We start from the raw sequence: 14,082 nt of genomic DNA, 5'->3' as shown, positions 1-14,082 counted from the left end.
TATAGACAGTGAAAAACATCCTCCCCAGTTATATCACTTTTACATAACGACACTTTTTTTTATTCCTTACAGGAGGTTCTACAGGAAGCTGGGCCAGCAGGCGTGGCTGGTGGCAGCAATCACAGTAACGGAGTTCCTCATAGTGGTCAAGTACGACCCCAGGACCATCATGCTGCCCATCCCCTTCGTCGTTACGCAGTGCTGGTTCTTAGGACTCCTCCTCATCTTTACCTGGACCCTGTGGCGGTTTTTCATCCGGTAAGGACTAAGCGGGGGTGGGGTCACTGGAAAAGAAAAAGAAAAGAAATTAGAAAACTCTGTGCTCATTCAGTGCAAATAATCCAGATTTAGTTTTCAGTTGATATTTCAGACATAAGAAGAGAATAGGGAATTGAACTTTTATTTTATAAAGGAACCTTAACGCACTAAACATTTAAATACAGGAAGAGTATAACAATTAGTTCAGCTAGTCTACTGCTGTTTTACAGTCAGGTAACACTGACTTTTGCGGTTTAATAGATAACCATGTGTTCTTAGTCTCTGTTGCATTGCAAAAAAAGTACAGTTTAATCACTTGAATTTCATGAACATAGTTTTATGTGCTTGTGATCCCATCCAATGAGATTATTTCATCGATAGGCCCCGTCTTTGATTTTCTTTTTCCTCATGACTACATGCAGCAATAGATATATATATATTAGGTTACTCTTTTCTGTTCTTTCCTCAAGCGTAGTCATGCCCCCAGCATGTTAAAGGGATAGTCCGGGTGTTTTGAAATGTGGTTGTATGAGGTACTTATCCATAGTCAGTGTATTAGATGGCGGTAAGCACGCCCTCCAGTTTGGAGAAGCCGATAGGAGTACCAACATGGAAGCAAAACGATGTACTGCTTTGGACGGGGCCGGCAGCAAAATGTATTTTAGCCCCCTAAAAGAAAAAATCAGTATCGGTATAAGTGTGCGCTGTTTTTAGAATATTTTCACCGCTTTACCTCGCCGTCAGACAGCCCTTTCTGACGGGGAACTGAAGCTGTTGTACCCATCTATGCTCTCGCCGAAGCCACCGGACTCCATTGACAAAAACTGTAATTTTACATCGCAGAACACGGGAGTTGCTGGTCTACCAGTTTGTTTTTTTGTGTCATTGTGTGACTTCGAAGTCACACAATGACACAAACAAACCAACCGATCGAGGCAGCGGTAGACCAGCAACCATTGTGTTCTGCAAGGTCAAATTAGCGAGAGCATAGATGAATACAATGGCTTCAGTTCCCTGTCTGAAAGGGCAGGTTATGTCAAGGTGAAGCAGTGAAACTATTCTAAATATAGCATACACTTAAACTGAGGTGAGCCTTTCTTTGAGGTGGCTAAATCTGTTTTGTTGCCGTCCCCGTCCACAGCAGTACACTGCTTTGCTTCCGTGCAGTAACTCCTGGGACATGGGTGCGTGCAGACCGCCGTCTACTGTAGGTAATACACTAACCATGGATAAGTACCTTATGCAACCCCACTTAAAAACACCCGAACTATCCCTTTATGCTTCTCATCTATTTTCTCCTCCCCCAACCTCCCTTCCTTTCTCCTTCCTGCTCATGCTCAGCAGTAATGTCCATGTCCAGTGAGGTAGGTATAGGAGAGAGAGGCGCTCCCTCCTATCAGCAGTGTTGTATTTTGTTTTATTTCCCCTCTAATACATCACTGTTTGGATCCATAATTATACTCAGAAGATCTTTATGATCCTCTAGACAAACACACAGATATTACATGGGTCCTTCTCCCGCATGGCACTTTTCAGTTTTTTGCTGTGATGAATTTCATCATCTTTATTTTTTAGCATTTCCCTTCACATCATTTTTTAATTCTTAGTTGCAGTCAGTTAAGTAATACAGAAGACATTGTGTCAGATTGTGCCGACACTGTAGGAGATAATTGAAACCCAGAGGAAGTGTTTGCACACCTCACTCACACACACACACACACACATTATGTGCCAGTCAGCATGCCGGCTCCTCCGACTGAACTGGCCATCACGTGATCAGATCAGCTCCCCCACTTGTCACGGTGCACCTCCTCCAGTCATACAGTTACAGGGCATCAAGGACACTAAAGCATGCCATGTTATAGTTACTCAGACCTGGGTGAGATTGTGTTTGCAAATAGTTTTAATTAGTCCGAGGGGCCCAAAAAAAACCCAAAACTAATCGTTCCCACCCACGGTGGCAAAACTTCAATGGTGCTATTTTATTTGTTCCACCAACAGAAGTAAAATAACACATGATAACCTTTACAAATGAGCTTAGTTTTCTTGCAGGAAACCTGTTTTTGCACCGATCATAATCACACATTCACCCGAAAGTTACAAATATAACATTCCAACACCTCTGCTGTTAATTAAAACAGAGAACGGTTTACAGAATGGATTTTTGTCCCTGTGGCATTTCATACATATTCTTGCATTTGTTCACACTTTAAGTCTGGAATAGATTTGGTGCTATCTGTTTTCCTTCTGTTTCTAGCAGCTTGTTTGCTCATGATCATTTATGTACTGGTGGTTCTGAATTATTTCTGTTCAGTAAAGATATCTAACGTGCTAACTTTACCCTCAGTGTATTGTTAACGTACCTGTTGAGATGACTAGCTAATTTATTTAAGATGACCCTTTATCAATGATAGTTTTGCAACTCTCTGCTGCCATCAATGTGTGACCAAAGTACTGACAGATTAATTCAGGTTTTGCATCAAAGTAATGATGAGCTCTGATTGTAGTTGCAGGTGAAAACTGACTGAATATGACAACCAGTGAACAAGGAAGTAACAAGCCACTACCAAAGAAACCCCGGTTGGAGTGCATCATCCACTGTTCTGATAATACAGATAAGCTGGTTTCACCACAAAGTGTTGACTCCTGGAGAACTCTGCTCTGATACGAAATCATGCAACAGTTTTGGAACTGACAAAACACATTCCAGAGAAACAGATTTCGGCAATCTACCACCACAGAGAGTGTCGCAGTATCTTCACTATGAAGAAAGTCCTTGAAGGCATCCTTGCAGAGGAAAAACAAAGTGCCAATGGCTCTGCTCTGCATTTTTCTTTTCTTTTGCAAGGATGCCAGTTCCAAAACTGTTGCATGATTTCATATCTGAGCAAAGTTCTCCAGGAGTCAACACTTTGTGGTGAAACCAGCTTATCTGTATTATCAGAACAGTGGTTGATGCACTCCAACCGTGGTCTCTTTGGGTTCTTACTTGCTTGTTCACCAGTGGCCATATTCAGTCAGTTTTCACCTGCAACAAAAAATCAGAAATCATCATTACTTTGATGCAAAACCTGAATTAATGTCAGTACTTTAGTTACACTTTGACGGCAGCAGAGTTACAACCTAAGAGCAAAACTAACATTGATGAAGGGTCAAACTCATCTAAACTAAATTAACTAATCATCTCAACAGGTACGTTAACAAAACATTGATGGTAAAGTTAGACCTTCAGATATCTTTACTGGACAGAAATAATACAGAACCACCAGTACTTACTTACCTCACCTGCCAGTAAATGATCATGAGCTGCTAGAAACAGAAGGAAAACAGATAGCGCCAATCTATTCCAGACTTATGTAGAATATGTATGGACTACATGCCTCGGGGACAAACATCCATTTTGTAAACTGTTCATTGTCTTCATTAAGAGCGGAGGTGTTAGAATGTTATATTTGTAACGTCCAGGTGAATACGTGTGACTATGAGGTGCAAAAACAGGTTTCCTGCAATAAACTGAAACAGCTGCTCATTTGGAGGGTTATCATGTGTTATTTTACTTCTGTTGGTTTAACAGTTAAAACTGCACCATTGAAGTTTTGCCACCTTGGAAAGAACCGATATCTGGTCTGGCCCAAATACTAAATGGTTTGTTTTAGCTTTCTTTGGTTACAAATAGGCCGGCTTTTCCCCAAAGATAAGCATTTTAACCATTATGTTGTTTTTTCTAAAAAGGTGTGTATATACTGTATATATTATATACATACTTTCTGTCATGGTTAGTCTCACTGATCTACGTTGCTGCTGCAAACCCAACTCGTCTGCCACTCCAAGCAGCTTCAAAGAAACAGATGGAGAATTATTTGCAAACACATTTTGACCCAGTAGTTCAGGTTCAGGTGTGTCATGTCCCTCTCCCGCATCTAATACACCGCATTAGCATCAGCAGACCAAGGTGAGTATTGTGGGGATGTTTCACTTCACTTCCAGACTTATAAGAGTATTGGTGCTCCACCACAAGGCCTTGATCAGACGGAGCACGTTTTAGCAGCCTCGGGCAGCTTTTCGTTATTTTTTTTTAAAGAGTTTTTCTGCTTCACGTGCCTCGCGTATTTGCAGGAGCGCCATGTGAACACCTTGAGTTGAAAAAACTTCAACTCAGAGCAGAAAAGCACCTGACGGCATTAGCGTTTTTTCTCTTGTGGTTACTTTCGCGGGATACCCGGAGCTATTTGACTTTACCAACCGTTGTTAACATGATCTGAACAGAAAACAGCGGGAGGCAAATTAGTGCTTTCTTATTTGTGTGTTATAGTTTGCCCTGCAGACAGTAGACTACATGTTTGCGATTGGTCATATGCTGCAAACCCCGCCCCGTTCGTGTGAATGCGCTCATAGCCAGATTGTGAAACCCTGGGTTGATTTACCGAGTTGATAACCACCGTCGTAGGACCACTTAGTGGGACGCAGTTGTTTGGGTTAGTCAAAGGAAAACTATGTCCATTTTCAAAATTCATAAATGTTATTCTTATGGTCTAAGACAGTCCAAAAAATAATAACTCATGTTTACTAATACTAAAATATTAGTAAACATGAACAATTCTCTCCAAAATCAAAAAAGACTAGAGTGCCATGTATAAAGTCTGGAGCTGCTCCATAGACAATGAATGAGAGACTGATTTTATTGTCCCACAAAATGTTTGCTTTCTTTTTTAATACCCAAATGAGCTTTATTATATTGTATGTAAATAAAAATAAATGTTCCCATATACTCAGATCATTCCCCTGGGTGCTCTCAGTGCTCTGTGTCATCTCTCCCCATTTATTGTCTATGGAGCAGTTCCACACTGTATACCCTATGACATCACAAATTTGAGTTTTAGCACTCTAGTTTTTGGATTTGTATTTTATTTGTATTGATGTATGAATTTCGAAAATGGGCGTAGTTCCCCTTGGGCAGGTAATAAAAAGATACCCTGGGTATGTTGAACTCGCTTCATAGTACAGGCCTCAGGACAGCCAGATTAGACATTTTGATCTAATATTCATGACCTATTGAATATTATGCACTGAAGTAAGCCAAAGTTTTGTTGTGTAATATCCCTCAAATACCTGGACACACTGGACAGTGATATCTGGTACTTGCAATTTACGATCTCCGTCACTGTAGAGGGGAGTGCCTAACCTGCTTGGACTCCTGGCTTTTCTCCATGACGATGCATATTATGGTGGAAATAGAAAGTTTCCTGTGTAAAAGACATACTGTATTAGTCATTGTTCAGAGAGAAAGTGAGGCAGCTTATCATTAAGTGTATCATCATAGCACTGTTTCAGCAAACAGACTGACACACGCTGAAAACAGCTCCCATTCCTGCAGATTATTTAGATTAAAGTAGAGTTTTATCTTTTTATTTTTGTTGTGATGAGGTTTAAAAACACAGTAGACATGGTTATTATTTAACTCCGACAAAGAGAGATTGTTTAAAGAGGCCTTCTATCAGAAAACACATTGAGCAATAAAAGCAGGCGGAACAGAAACTAGCTGGGAGGAATGGTTTCCGAGGCTGATTTTCTATTAAAAGTAACGTGTTTACCTTTCTTCGATCTTCTCACAGTGACATCACACTTCGTTACAAAGAGACCCGTCGACGCAAACAGGAAGTCCCCACGGACCGGGAGCGCCCCCTAGGCAACGGCAGCACGGTCACCCCCTCCGGGCGGAGCAAACTCAACGGCAGCTCCGAGACGGTGCGTCAGAGGAAGTCCTGAGGGAGGAACGTCACTGGTAACCGGTCAGTCAGCGGCAGCAACAACTGAAGGGGGAAGGACAAAAGGGTTGACGGGGGAAAAGGAGAAGACTGAAAAAGAGACGCGACACAAAGACACATGTAGAGGCAAACAGATGGACACATGCTGTGTAGACTTTTTTTGTGCCTACATGAACCGAGTAGTCATTCAACAGAGAGGAGGGGTTGGAAGGGGCAACATTCATTCGGTGCATTGTCTAGTTATTGTCTTACTACAGGGATTTACCTCATTCTAATTTTTAAGAGCGTTTTGGGGAATTATAGACAGGACAAGATACATGTTTGTGTTATTTATACATTAGTTTGGATGTTGGGTGATCAGGGGAAATAAAGAAAACACGGACTCAAAGTAGGGGCTGTCAAAATTAGCCAAAAAAATGATGTGTAAATATTCTTTCTAAAAAAAAAAAGCACATAGGTTAGAACAATTAGAATATTTATTTGTTGCGCATTATGTCCACAACAGCGTGTCCTAACTGGCAGAGAGAAAGGCAGCACTGCACAGCGCGCCGTTTTCAGCTGAACTTTTGTTGGATTTATTCCCATCGCTCGCTTTGAAAGGCCGCAGTGGACGAGGGAACGGCTGATTGGTGAAGCTAGAATGAGGAGTTATCTATCTACGATAACTCCTCATTTCACTAGAAAAGCCTAAATGAGGTGTCAGCTGGCTGGAGGGAGATCGCCTGAACGTATCCTACTATTGCTGTTGGCTATATTGTATGTCTTTTTTAGTTAATATCACAATATAAGACATGTGTTTCCTGTTTAAAAAGTATAAACGTCGGATGATAGCAAGTACTACTATTTCGTCTCCAGTGCTTTTTTTTTTTTTTTTTCAATCGAATATTAATTTTCATATTCAAATATCAGTTTTTTTTTGTACTATTAGAATATTTGTTGACAGTCCTAAATCAAAGAGAGGTATAGTAGTGGAAGGAGGGATATATAGGTGACCAGGGAAGTAGATAGACTTGTGACCAATAAATCATCAGCAGTTTTCCATTTTCTCAGCTGCGCTCTTTGTCTTAGGACACGAGAGGCGAGCGTCCGAAACATGTCCGCACTGTAAATATGCTTCGTTCAGAGTATTCGGAGCAGTGATAAGTTTCTGTAGGTGTAGGTAACTGATGTTCAGTATCAACCTGGGAGCAGCAGTTAAATGGAGCTTGGTAAATAATAATAATTGTTAGGGTTGTCATTCCTGGAAGTACTGAGCCTCGAGGTCCTGGGAACTGCTGGGGATCCTCGCTCAGTCTGACACCGAGAGGAGAAAGTGGCCAAAGCCTTTCTTCTCCTTTCTGGCTTTGTTCTTGAAAAGAGTCAAGAAGAATCAAGATGTACCATATTCTAGTTATTTAACTGCTGATTATATGATATGATATATGGGGGGGTATGGTCTGGGTGTTTTGTTTGTAGATTTTTTGTTATCACTACTGTTATTTCTTTAAGGGTAAATCAATGATGAACACTAGATTGTACTCAAGTTCCTTTTTGTGAAATGAGGCACTGAGAAATCTGCAGCACTCTTAATGAACACATCATGACAATCACACTGATAGGAAGATGTGCTCCCTTCTGATCGAGACATGTTGGCTCAAATACAGCACAGTGACGAGTGGCAGAGATCTGTACTGTTTATAAGGCTGGGCTCAACGGATTCAATCACATCCACAGAAATAAAATAGGAGTAGAACAGACGTTCCTGTCCAAATCAACGTGGCAGGATGGTCAGATCGCTGGCCATTTTAATGAGTACCGTTGCCATAGCGACCGTTGTAGTGGGCTGACTTTTGCATAAACTAAACTCACTGGAGGTGAGGTTTTGCAGTAACGGCGACTAAACGAGCAGTGGAGTAGTAACGTTACGAAGAGTAAATGAACAACTTAATGTTTCAATCACACACTCTGGTCACAGCAGAGGGAAGCACATTGCTATCGCCAGATGAGTGACGACTTTGTCCGGCTCGTTTTCTGTAAGCAGAGTGGCATTGAAGCACGGTGGAATTAGCAAGATGGCTCGCTAGCGGACAACTGGCTGGTTAGCTCTTGGGCTGGTTCCGCCAGGCTTTGGTGCTGCTCTGATTACAGAAAATGAGCCGAATGTAGCCAACGGGATTTTTCCATTGGGTTTTGTAATATTGCAGAAAATCAGCTCTGTGGCAAACACACGTTTATGATACTTACACGTTTTGTTCAGCAAGATCATCTTCATAAATGAACACCACTTTTATGATTTTGAAGCGTGAATGCCACCGGCAGAAGTAAAAATCTAACGTTACGCTATAAACGAACAACACCACGGTCGCATGAGCGCGAGTATAACACAACGAGGCGGGTTTTTATTACCACAGCAAACAGTTTAATGACGCTTCTACTCCTATTTGATTTCTATGGTCACATCAGACTGTGAATTTAATATCCGATTCCTTTTATGCCAAATAGATGTTTTTTTTATTTAACTCTTGAATTTTATTAAAACATCATGTTCTGCGGTGTCTGAATTAGCTGAAACAAAATGAAAACCAGCCTAGTCTTAAGAGATGGGGGGGGGGAAATGAAGGTTTAGTTTTGGTTTGGGAAGAGAACCATAATTTTTCCAGCTCTGTGGAGGTTGCCATATTGCACATGCAACAAGCCAAAGCGTAGATCCCATTCTTGTTAAAGCCATAAATGCCACTCAGACCCACTTGAGCCACTCAAACAGCTGTTAAACCTCATTTACATTCCTTTTCATTTCAACTGAAGCAGAGTCCCAAAGCCATCGGGATCAGTCATGCTAGCGTAAAATCGAGGTCAGACAATTAAAACCAAATTTACTTTTACGTCAAAATTAGAGACCTCAACTCCCTTATTTCTATAACGTTGAATGTCTGTCTATAAATATGTGGTTTCATCTCAGTAGTTCTCATTGTTGGTTACAAAGTTACTAAATGTAGAGCAGTAACGATAAGTTGACTGAAAATTTAAATAGCAACTATTTTTACGATCGATTAATTGTTTCTGTGATTTTCGTTTTTTCCAAGCAAAAAAAATGGCAAACATTCTCTGGTAGTAGCTTCTCCAGTGGGAGACGTTGCTGCTTTTCTTTGTCTTATGTGATAGTAATCTGAATATATTTAGGTTTTGGACTGTTGGGCAGACAAAACAAGGAATTTGGACAACTTAAGTATAACTTATTAAACTTAGAAATGGCCATTTTCCGCTTTTTTTCTGAACTTGTATAGACAAAATTAGTTAAGAAAATAATCTAATTAAAATAATTAAAACAATAGTTAGTTGCAGCCTAAGATGTTCTGAACTTTTCATTATGCTACAAAAATAAAAAGCTTTACAGTGAAAGTCCAACTGAAAATAACAGTCTTGCGTCCCAAAAATGTCCCTCAGAAAGCTTTTAGTCTTTGTCCTGTTCAGGTCTCGTGGCTGTTAGAGAATCAACTGTAAATGTCTCAGTGACTACATACTGCATAGTTGAAGACAAAGTAGACAACATCTGTGAATTTAGCTCCAAGTTTTCCTGTTGTAAACTAGGCTGATGTTTAATGACACTATAGTAACTTTCTTGTGAATGTAATCCAGCAGAATCTGCTGTTCAAATGAGAGGTCATCATGTTCTCAGTTTATTTTGCCATAAACACTATACTCAACTTTGCCATTTCTGCAAAGCTCATTATCATGCTTATTCCAGGCTGCAACTGTTTGCATCTTTCACCCTCTTTTTTGAATACAGAGATTGCTGTGCAAATTTACAACCCTAAAAACAATGTTTAGCTGATATGTCAAAGTCTGTACTTGCTATCCTGTGCTGTGCTAATTCAGTTGCTTGTGAACTTGGTTAGGAGTTCAGCAAGTTTTTGTTTTCCTTTCTTAAATGATGATAGATGATAAAGAAAGCTTTTAGACACGGGCTGGGGGTTCACTGTGTCCATGCCTTGGATTGGTTTATAAGTGCTTCTGTTTGAAATCTCTGAAGACTTAAACCAAACCCAAGTCATGAATTTGCACATCAGCTCTGAAATCACAAAATATTGAATTCAGAAACTGAACTCATTAATGAGCGGTGGAACGAAATAGGAACTGTCCCCTGAAAAAAAAAGGACATTTTCCTTTAAGCGTTTTAGGGATCAGTGTAGTTTCAGTTGCAGCCACATGGGGGCAGTAGATGCTATGTTACCGTCTCTGCCCTTTGTTCTCGTCTCCTTGACAATAATCATTTGCAACTTGCTGTAAAAGCCATTTTCAACTTGGTTTGTGTAAATGTGAACATGTTAAAGATCATAAAAACTGAAATATGCTGCTGCACCACATACTTTTATAATGTTTTCAATAAAATCAACTGAAAACCTGAGTTTAGTTTGCTTGATTTTTATGCCTCTGTGCCAGCCCCAGGCGCATTATGTTTTCGGGTTGTCCGTCCGTCCAATTCTCGTGAACGCGGCATCTCAGGAAAGCCTTTCGGGAATCTCTTCAAATTTGGCACAAATGGACGAATTGATCAAGATTTTGGTGGTCAAAGGTCAAGGTCACTGTGACCTTACAAACGCCACATTCTCGTGAAAGCGATGCTTCACGAAAACCTGGAGCAAATTTCATTACATTTGGCACAAACGTCCACTAGGACTCAAGGATGAATTGATTAGAATTTGGTGGTTAAAGGTCACTGTAACCTAAGAAAACTTTTTTTTTTGCCATAACTCAACAATTCTTATGTTAAAGGGACTATTTGTAACTTTAAGAAATGCTTGTTAACAGCGACACCTGTGGCCGTGAAATCAACGAAAGTCAGCGTCGGGTTCGCGCTTGCTCGCTCTAAATATACCTGAACGAGCATCGCTCAAAATAGTGAGGCGACACACGTCAGCTAAAAGCACAATATCACTCTATATTTCAGCTGCTTGGCAGTAATGTTAGCTGACCAGACGAAGGTCTCTCCATGAACATGATTTAGATCTGATCTTAGTGTTGGCTTTTCCTGCCTAAGTGCAGGCTGATGCAGCAGGGCTCTGCAGCGTGTCTCCCTGCTCTCTCCGCCCGCAGCCGGAGAGAGCAGAGGAGACGCCGGCACCCGGTCGGTAACGAGAAGACAACGTAACTCTCTGACAAGACACGGGAAACCTCTGTTGGTCTGGAGGAGCTGCACCATTTATTTCTGCACAAACGTCCCCTGTGCATTCACTAGATATTCTCAGAGCTAAACTAACTCTTCTGCAGTGTGGAGTGAGCGCACGTTCACGTCTAGAGGTGGAGCGAGACATCGAGGACGCGAGCGCTGTCTGTGAGTGAAGGAGAGCAGGCAGCTGAGACGAGGCTCCAGCCACACGCGAGCGCGCATATGCGAACGCACGTGTGCCGACCCGCTACATCTATACGCTTAAAAAGTTACAAACCTTTAATTAAGACAATTTCACACAAATGTCTAACAGGATAAAATGATTAAGTGTTAGTCAAGTTGCAGTTTACGTCATGTCTGTCCAAAATGTCCCTTTACTGTTTGTTGGAGGCGTACAACCGCCAAGCAGTAATTCCAGTTCATGATTTCTTTTATGACATACTATTCTATGACAGTTTTTATGGCATAGTATACTATGAGTTTTTTGAGTTTTTTTCAATATACTATTCTATGACTTTTTGCACATACTAAACTATGACATTTCTTGACATATTATACAAAGTCTTTTTTACGATTGTTTTTTGACATACTATACTATGGTTTTCCTTGACACAAGTTTTTATGACTTTGACAGTATTACTGTTTTGATTTTTTTTTCGACATACTATAGGTTTTTGAAACATATTATACTATGACTTTGACAAAGTATACAAAGACTTTTTTTTAACGTACTGAACTATAACTTTATGACATACTATACTATGACTTTTTTCATTAAATTTTTCGACATACTATACTATAACATTTTAAATGTCATTTTTTGACATATACTATGACTTTTTATGCCATAATAAACTGACTTTTTTCACTACATTTTTCGACATACTATAACTTTTTTAATGAAAATTTCGACATACTCTACTATGACTTTTTTTTCATGAAAATCTCAAGATACTATACTATGACATTTTTTGACATATATTTTTTTTTTTCATGAAAATTTCGACGTAATATACTATGATTATTTTTAATGAAAATTTCGACATACTATAAATTACTTTTTTTCATGAAAATTTCGACATACTATACTAGAACAATTTTTTTCATGAAAAGTTCAACATAGAATACTATGACTTTCTTTCATGAATTTTTTTGACATACTATAAATTACTTTTTTTCATGAAAATTTCGACATACTATACTATGACATTTTTTTCATAAAGATTTCAACATACAATACTATGAATTTTTTCATGAAAATTTCGACATACTATAAATAACTTTTTTCATGAAAATTTCAAAATACTATAATTTGTTTAATGAAAATTTCAACATACTATACTATGACATTTTTTTCATAAAAATGTTGACATACAATACTACGAATCTTTTTCAGGAAAATTTCGAAATACTATAAATAACTTTTTTTCATGAAAATTTCAACATACTATACTATGAGTTTTTTTTCATGAAATCTTCGACATACTATACCATGGCTTTTTTTAACAATAACAAAGTAGTATGACTTTTTCATGAAAATTTAGAAAATACTATAAATAACTTTTTTCATGACAATTTCGACATACCATATTTTGACTTTTTTTCATGAAATTTTTGACATACTATAAATAACTTTTTTTCATGAAAATTTCAACATACAATACTATGAATTTTTTTCATGAAAATTTCAAAATACTATAAATAACTTTTTTTTAATGAAATTTCGACATACTATACTATGACATTTTTTTCAAAAAAATTTAGAAATACTATAAATAACTTTTTAATGAAAATTTCAACATACTATAACCTTTTTTAATGAAAATTTCAACATACTATAACCTTTTTTTATGAAAATTTCGACATACTATACTATGAGTTTTTTTTCATGAAATCTTCGACATACTATACTATGGCTTTTTTTAACAATAACAAAGTAAAAGGATAACATTTAGATATACAATTTTGATGGTTCTACAAATATTTTGTCCCTAAAATCTATGAATAATTATGATAAATAATCGTTTTCTAAATATTCATTAATATAATCGCGATTATCATTTTGGCCATAATCGTGCAGCCCTACTACATTTATTACCCAGTGATATGAACAAAGTATTGAAACCTTCAGATTACAACACACACAGAGGGAGAGGACTTCATCCTCTGCAGTAGACATTACTCCTCTATAGCTTTACATAGTTTACTGCTATATTAATAGTCTGGATATTGAATTTAGCACCTTTAACTTAACTGTCACACACATTTTTAATTAATTAGTGCAACCAGCAGGCCTACATCATTTCACTTGTTCATGGGACAGGTCTCTCCGGTTGCACAGCTGTTCCCTTGTGATGGACAACATACAGATCCAGATAAACACAGTTGCTCTAACTGTGTTTAGATATCAATCCATTTATTTTCCCACTGTCACAAAAGTAAGTTACATCTCTTCAAATAAACACTAGCATCATTAACCAGACTCTGCAGTCAGACAACATAGATGGACCTCTCTGTGCGTCACACCTGAATCAACTTGGTCCAAATGAGTCTACACTACCATGGCAACCCACAGCGCCACTCACTGGTCACCACTGGAATGGCTCCAACAATTAGTATGCCATAACAATGTCAGAAAAAGTGCAATTTTAGTATGATATGCAATAAAAATGTCAGAAAAAAGTCATATTACAGTATGCCATAAAGTCATAGTATAGTATGCCATAAAAAAGTCAGAAAAAAAGTCATAGTACAGTATGCCATAAAAATGTCATAGTGGGCCTATGCCATAAAAAGAGTATAGAGTCAAAGTATAGGAGGCTACATACCAGCAAACTAGTCAGCATTCCATCACCATATCCACTGATAAGGCCAACCGGTTGGGCAAGTACCTCAAGCAGATGAGATTGTCCT

At 38.7% G+C, this 14,082-nt stretch overlaps 1 protein-coding gene and 1 long non-coding RNA gene across 2 annotated transcripts in view; one reads left to right on the top strand and one right to left on the bottom strand.

Moving 5' to 3' along the window:
* The window catches only part of ptdss2 (phosphatidylserine synthase 2), a 33,276-nt gene extending 26,410 nt beyond the window's left edge, over positions 1-6,866 (top strand). Inside the window, exons 12-13 of the mRNA XM_037766817.1 lie at positions 73-258; positions 5,871-6,866. Coding sequence (XP_037622745.1) covers positions 73-258; positions 5,871-6,024 — 340 coding nt within the window. The 3' untranslated portion in view covers positions 6,025-6,866. The remainder of the gene's footprint in view (positions 1-72; positions 259-5,870) is intronic.
* Positions 129-13,826, bottom strand: LOC119486604. Its single transcript, XR_005206562.1, has 4 exons — positions 13,468-13,826; positions 5,850-6,068; positions 5,441-5,501; positions 129-265 (listed from the first exon to the last, which is right to left on the bottom strand). It is a non-coding gene; the product is annotated as an uncharacterized LOC119486604 (long non-coding RNA).
* Positions 13,827-14,082: the final 256 nt, after the last annotated feature.

This window comes from Sebastes umbrosus, chromosome 4 (genome assembly GCF_015220745.1).
Source record: "Sebastes umbrosus isolate fSebUmb1 chromosome 4, fSebUmb1.pri, whole genome shotgun sequence".
Taxonomy (NCBI): domain Eukaryota; kingdom Metazoa; phylum Chordata; class Actinopteri; order Perciformes; family Sebastidae; genus Sebastes; species Sebastes umbrosus.
The sequence above is the reverse complement of the archived record's forward strand: the minus strand, read 5'-3'. Positions and strand labels throughout refer to the sequence as shown.